Consider the following 6,909-nt stretch of genomic DNA (forward strand, 5'->3'; position numbering starts at 1 on the left):
ACGCATGGACCCTCCCCCCCCCCCCCCACCCCCAAAGGCTCTTTTCAGAGCCACCTACCTTCTCAGTGAAAGAGCTTGTCACGTCTCTCACCCCTAGCCTAGCCAGTCCCTGCCTGAAGCCCTCTTCTTTATTGCCCAGTACCTAAGTTAAGGCAGCATCTTAAGACCTTCCTGAAGCAGGTTTCTCCGTCTGAAGCTCTTGGGCAAGAAAGGGAGGGCCAAAGTTTGAGTCCTTTGTTAATAAGCGACTTAGTATCAGTGTCCCGAAAAGCAGCTATAGGGTGACACGAGTTTGGTCTCTCGAGTGTTGAGGCTCCTTGTAATTATCCAAGCGAAATTGCAAATTTCCCGGTAGGAATATTACATGACGAGTGTTGCAGTTAAGGGAAAGGGGTTAGATTTCTAAAGGTCTGACCCTCGCGCTGCTGTTGCTGATGGTACCCTTTCTGGCAGACCTCCTAGGACTGGCAACAGTTGACTCTGACTAGGACAGACTGGGCTCTTTCCTACTGGGCCCCCATGAGCTGATGGTCGAAATGAAAATCAGGGGCCAGACTGAACTTTATGGGTGATACAGGGGCTGAGCACTCGGCCGTTACTCAGAAGGTAGCTCCCCTCTCAGGATAGGAAGTGACCATTATTGGAGCTACCGGGACCACAGCTGCAGACCGTTCTGCCTCCCCCACCGATGTCAGTTAGGCGGCCACCATGTGGTTCATGAATTCCTATATTTGCGAGTTGACCTGGTCCCTCTAATGGGCAGAGACCTGTTAGCCAAAATGGAAGCAGAAACCACTTTTGCCCCAGATGGCTCAGCACAGCCTTGCCTAGGTGAAGAGACCTCTCCAATGATCCTGTCCTTAGCAGTGCCGAGAGAGGAAGAATGGAGACTTTATACCCCCCAGCCAAAGGCCCCCACATCTGTTCTTGTCAGGCCCCCCCTTAAGGGACTTGGGCAATCTTCCTGTTATCTGCCAAAGTTCCCAAGACTGTAAAAGTACTTGTTCACTGAAAGGGTGTAAATGTGGATGTTTATTTGATGTTTGTATGTCTACTTCGGTATAATTATTTGTTCATGTAAGTGTGGAAGTCTGCGAGAAAAAATGTTTGATTTAAGGCTGAATGCTCTGACCGATAGCAAAACGCCCCAAGAGGCCGCTGGGTTCTTTTCCCAAAGGGTGCTTGCTCTCTGTCAGAGGTGGAATCGGCCTGCCTAACTAGTAAAAATTTCTGTCTATGTTTGTGTACTAGGGACTTTGATTTGCTCTGTGATATTTCTGTGTTGGGTTGAAATTTTGGAATTCTAGAGTAGATTTAAAGGTATTTGTGGCTTTTCTTGTCTGATTGGGACATTCCTCAGGGCAGAGAGAATTTATGGGCCCTGCCCCCTGCCTGTGCTGAATTGAGGATCTTTCAGGAGACCCTCCAGGCTTTTAGTAAAATTTCCCTGCACACCCTTGTCATCCTCTGCCTTCTTTTCCAAGCCGACGAAGTCATTTTCCTCCACAGGAATTGTCTTCCTGTAACTCACAATGGGAAATAATACAGGCCAGTGTCATTTGGCTTGCTGGTTAAAGGAAGACAATGGGCCCTGGAATCTGTAAAGGTGGGCGGGAATGAAGCTGGTCAAATGTACTGAAAGGGTTTGGTACCTGTTGCTGCTAGCAGAGGAGGGGCTGATATCCCCTTCCAGTGCACTCTCTTGGGAGAGACCTGATTGCTGCTCTGTCACAGGGGACGGGTACGATGGCAGGAACCTGGTACCCAACCCACTGCCACAGGAGCGCTTTGTAACATGCAGGGTGTATTTCCCCTGGCCAGCTAAGGGCTGCTGGCCCCCACCATGCCACCATTGCTGGCTGGAGGCAAGCGCTTTTTCCCAGTGGGAACAGAGAGAAAAGGGCTGCCAGATGAAAATGCCTTTCCCCCATGGCGGAGCACCTTCACTGGTCACCTGGGGACCTGCGCCGAGCTCCCCACCTCCACCTATCCGGCTCCCATCTCCCGCACCCTCTGCTCACCGGGGTATGTTATAACACATATCTAGTCTCTGTCCTACAGGGTCAGACAGCTAAATTTATCTTCCTTATTATTCAAGCAGGCTAGAAAGCAAAGTTATTAATTAGAATGAGAGGCCGTCTAAAAAATAGCAGAGAATTCCAAACAGTAGTTTTACAAAATAGGGGTTAGCCTTCTCACCAGCTGGTCCTCATCCTTGATGCCCAGAAACTTTTCTGCCGTGTCCCCGTTCTTGATGGCCAGCATGAGAGGCACAGCCAATACCCTGGGGCGTGGTCTGTGTGGTCATCAATATCTACCTTTATCTTGGCCATCACCACCTGTACTTGCTGCATGGCCACCACCTTCTCTAATCTTAGACCCAGGATCTTGCATGGACAATACCACTGTGCATGAAAATTTACAACCACTGGTTTCTGTTGACAACACTGTCTTGAAAGTCAGGTCCATCCTGGATGTTAAAACTTGTTTTAGACTCTGGTGATATGAAATGACCTGGTCTGGCTGGATTGTACTGCCAAATCACCAGGACTGCGTGGTGGGGTTTGCAGAGCCTTGGAGATGAGGGGTACCCACTGATCTTGAGGGGTTTGGAACCTTCTGAACGGAGGGATGCACAGCTCAGACCTCCAGCATGTCAAGGCCACTTCTCAGGACAAAAGTTTTTAAGGCTAAGCAGTTGTTGTTGTTTTTAAATATTTTTATTGATTTTTTTACAGAGAAGAGAGAGGGATAGAGAGTTAGAAACATCGAATAGAGAGAAACATCAATCAGCTGCCTCCTGCACGCCTCCTGCTGGGGATGTGCTCGCAACCCAGGTACATGCCCTTGACTGGAATCGAATCCGGGACCCTTCAGTCCACAGGCCGACTCTCTATCCGCTGAGCCAAACCGGTCAGGGCAAGGCTAAGCAGATTTTACAGGTTAAGTGCCAAGCCTGTTTTGTGTTCCTTTCCGTTTAGCCCGTGATACCTGATTTCACCAGTGATTGACCAGGTCCAGACTGCAAGTATACTGTCGGTCACTGGTGACTGACATGGCGCTTAACGTGTTAACGTTATACTAGGTGTACCGGCTAATAGTGTGGATAGCGGTTAATAATGCAGATAGCGCCTTTACCGGTTAATAATGCGGATTGACCCTTTACTAGTGCAGATTTTGTAATCAAAGAAAACATGGTAATTTCAAGAGAAACATCAAAAGTGCTTTATTCAAAGTAATGTCCATCGCTAGCTACAGGTAATTTGTGAATACTGTCCCAATAGAACGTTTCTTGTTTTGAGGCAGACCATTCAGTGACCCAATATTCCATTTCTTTGTACGTTTTGAAGTGCTGCCCAGAAAGTGTGTGTGCCATCGATCGGAACAAGTGGTCATCCGAAGGAGCATTACAACAAAATAGTCTAATATCAAATCGCTTACATATCAACATATGTGTAAGTCTATCTGTTGAAAAAATCCGCATTCTTAACTGTTGCACCTAGTTTCTGGGCATCAAGGATGAGGACCAGCTGGAGGCGTTCCTGAAGAAGCTAATTGGCTGACAAGCGGTAAAGAACCCTTATTGCTCTTGCCCACTGGGACCCTGATAGAACTTAGTCCTGCGCAGGGCAAGCCTTCCCTCCTCCTCCCTTCTGTGGGGCCCCTGAAGGCCCCTGTTGGAGACCAGGCCTCCACACACGGATCCTCCCGTGCTTCCAAACTGGCTGACTGCCAAGGTGGCCTCCAGAGGAATGGTGCTGCTGCTGATCTGGGGAAAGCAAAGCTGTCTTCCCAACCACTCTTTGTGTGCATCCCTCAAGGGTTGCCACAGTTCTCCCAAGATGCTTGGAGAGGGCCCTAGGCCAGCCGGCAGTTTCTGTTGTGGAAGAAAGGGGCCACGTGCTAAACTGACAAGCTCAGGGAAGGCCTGCATGGCAGTCTTGCAAATTCAGAGACCTACAGTAACCACAGAGGATGGTCTAAAATTAAACTTTAACTAAAAGCAGTTATGGTGGGTAGTTACATGCTAGGCCAGTATCTTCACTGACAAGGTCAACCTTTATCTTAACTGAGCCTATCTGTGTCTTTGCATGTGTGATAACATATCCTTGAAATGTCTGGGTAACTTGTAACTTCCCTTTTTCCAGACCCCTTGGGGCACAAGTTAATGTGCTTGGGCACCAGGACAGATACCACAAATTCCGTCCTTGTTATTATGTTAATTGTCGATTGGTAACTATCCTGCATCCACCAAAGCCTGGACTCATTAGAGGAAACGGTGACTTAGGTGAGTACATTAGCGAGGGATACCCAGTAACATTTACTTAGACTATTCTGCCTTTTGAAGTCTTGAGGTTGAAATTAAAATTGGGTAGGGTATTTTACTTAAGTACTGGACTAAAGCGAGGTTACTCCTATGGAAACAACAAAACGTTTAGTGATTCCAAACGGTTCCAGAAAGGGTACCATCAGCAACAGCAGCGCGAGGGTCAGACCTTTAGAAATCTAACCCCTTTCCCTTAACTGCAACACTCGTCATGTAATATTCCTACCGGGAAATTTGCAATTTCGCTTGGATAATTACAAGGAGCCTCAACACTCGAGAGACCAAACTCGTGTCACCCTATAGCTGCTTTTCGGGACACTGATACTAAGTCGCTTATTAACAAAGGACTCAAACTTTGGCCCTCCCTTTCTTGCCCAAGAGCTTCAGACGGAGAAACCTGCTTCAGGAAGGTCTTAAGATGCTGCCTTAACTTAGGTACTGGGCAATAAAGAAGAGGGCTTCAGGCAGGGACTGGCTAGGCTAGGGGTGAGAGACGTGACAAGCTCTTTCACTGAGAAGGTAGGTGGCTCTGAAAAGAGCCTTTGGGGGTGGGGGGGGGGGAGGGTCCATGCGTCCGACGACTCTTGCGAGCGCCGCGTCCCGGGCGGGACTCACTTGGAGCTGGTGTACTTGGTGACGGCCTTGGTGCCCTCGGACACGGCGTGCTTGGCCAGCTCGCCGGGCAGCAGCAGGCGCACGGCCGTCTGGATCTCCCGGGACGTGATGGTCGAGCGCTTGTTGTAATGCGCCAGGCGCGACGCCTCGCCGGCGATGCGCTCGAAGATGTTGACGAAGGAGTTCATGATGCCCATGGCCTTGGACGAGATGCCGGTGTCGGGGTGGACCTGCTTGAGCACCTTGTACACGTAGATGGAATAGCTCTCCTTGCGGCTGCGCTTGCGCTTCTTGCCATCCTTCTTCTGGGCCTTGGTGACCGCTTTCTTCGAGCCCTTCTTGGGCGCGGGAGCGGACTTGGCCGGCTCAGGCATAGCGGGAAGCACCAGCGGCAGGAAAGAGATCAGGCACGCAAAGACAACAGCGGGACCGGGGCTACCGGAAGCGGCTCGGTACTTATAGAGGCTGTATGCAAATTAAGGTCCCGAGTACGCCGCGTTGTGATTGGCGGGCTTTCAGTGGCTCTCGTTTTAGGGTGGGGACGAGAGTATGCAAATAAGTGTATTCTGCCTGCGCTCTCCTATTGGCCATCAGGACAAAGCTATGCATTGGACCAATCAGAGTGCTCGGTGAACAATCGCCGTTCTGCCCATAAAAAGGTGAAAGGGAGCCGTTTTAGGGTGACTTTGCTGGTCGTCAGTCGGGAGTTGCTCGTTATACGTGTGTCGCCGTCATGTTTGGTTTTGTCACAAATGGAGGTAAAGGCCGCGCTAACACCAAGTCCCGCTCTTCCCGTGCCGGCCTCCAGTTCCCGGTGGGGCGTGTGCACCGTCTCCTGCGCAAGGGCAACTACGCCGAGCGGGTGGGAGCCGGCGCGCCCGTCTACATGGCGGCGGTGCTGGAGTACCTGACCGCTGAGATCCTGGAGCTGGCGGGCAACGCGGCCCGAGACAACAAGAAGACGCGCATCATCCCTCGTCACCTGCAGCTGGCCATCCGCAACGACGAGGAGCTCAACAAGCTGCTGGGCAAAGTCACCATCGCCCAGGGCGGCGTTTTGCCCAACATCCAGGCCGTGTTGCTCCCCAAGAAGACGGAGAGCCACCACAAGGCGAAGGGCAAGTGAGGCCGTGCGTCTGGCGCCCGCCCAGCCCCCCGTTTCGAAAGGGGCACCTCTGAAATCAAAGGCTCTTTTCAGAGCCACCCACTCTTTCAAATAAAAGAGCTGTTATTATCGTACCCAGTCTCCTCCGTCCCCACGTCCGCAGTAGAAAGTGCTAACCCTGCCCGCATGCGCAGGGCTGGCGGGGCCAGCCATTTGCCTTCGCCTCCCAACCGCCCCTCCCCGCTCACATCCCGAGCACTTCGCCGCCTGGACTGGGCGGGATGGGCCGGGCCGTAAACCTTAAGGACGCGATCACGGCAGGTGAGGGAACCAGCCTCTCGGCTACAACGCCTCTGAGAGGCGACCCCCGGCGCGCAAGTTCCCTCACCCCCGCCCGAGACCTATGCCCAGCACTTGTTAGGGAGGCCCAGTAGGGAGGGGACATTCACTGACACAACACACCCACCCCAGTCGGTAGGAGGGCCGATCGACCCCTTTTCGGGACTGGCGAACCTGGAGCTTGGCCTAACTGAGCCGACTATCTAATTCTAAAGGTTTCCTGTTGTTTTTTCCCAAGCGAGAGGACGCCTTCCCGGGGGAGGTTAGGGCCTTCGGGGGCGGGGTCTTGTGCCTGGGGCGGGGGCGGGCAATTTTCCGGTCCGAAAGGCGGGAAAAGCGGTCCTTCAGATTGACAAAGGGGCCTCCGGGGGCGGGCCGGGGGGGGGGGGGCAAAAGGAAAATGGAAGCTCGATTCCGGCGGGGAAAGGAAGAGGGCATTGGGGATAGGGGGCCTTAAGGAGGGAAAGGGCAACGGAGGGGCGCCCTGGCAGTTTAGGTTCTAAAAAGAAAAAGGACTCGGCCC

At 52.1% G+C, this 6,909-nt stretch overlaps 2 protein-coding genes and 1 pseudogene across 2 annotated transcripts; 2 read left to right on the forward strand and 1 right to left on the reverse strand.

Moving 5' to 3' along the window:
* The window catches only part of LOC102439994, a 4,143-nt pseudogene extending 580 nt beyond the window's left edge, over positions 1-3,563 (forward strand).
* A 1,287-nt stretch (positions 3,564-4,850) lies between these two features.
* Positions 4,851-5,479, reverse strand: LOC102427447 (histone H2B type 2-E-like). The gene has a single exon (XM_006095173.3). The coding sequence runs from the start codon at positions 5,314-5,316 to the stop codon at positions 4,939-4,941; it is 378 nt and encodes a 125-aa protein (XP_006095235.1). The 5' UTR covers positions 5,317-5,479; the 3' UTR covers positions 4,851-4,938.
* Positions 5,480-5,675: 196 nt separating this feature from the next.
* Positions 5,676-6,181, forward strand: LOC102440307 (histone H2A type 2-A-like). Its single transcript, XM_006095315.2, has one exon. The coding sequence runs from the start codon at positions 5,676-5,678 to the stop codon at positions 6,066-6,068; it is 393 nt and encodes a 130-aa protein (XP_006095377.1). The 3' UTR covers positions 6,069-6,181.
* Positions 6,182-6,909: the final 728 nt, after the last annotated feature.

The sequence above is a fragment of the Myotis lucifugus genome, unplaced genomic scaffold (genome assembly GCF_000147115.1).
Source record: "Myotis lucifugus unplaced genomic scaffold, Myoluc2.0 scaffold_151, whole genome shotgun sequence".
NCBI classification, from domain to species: domain Eukaryota; kingdom Metazoa; phylum Chordata; class Mammalia; order Chiroptera; family Vespertilionidae; genus Myotis; species Myotis lucifugus.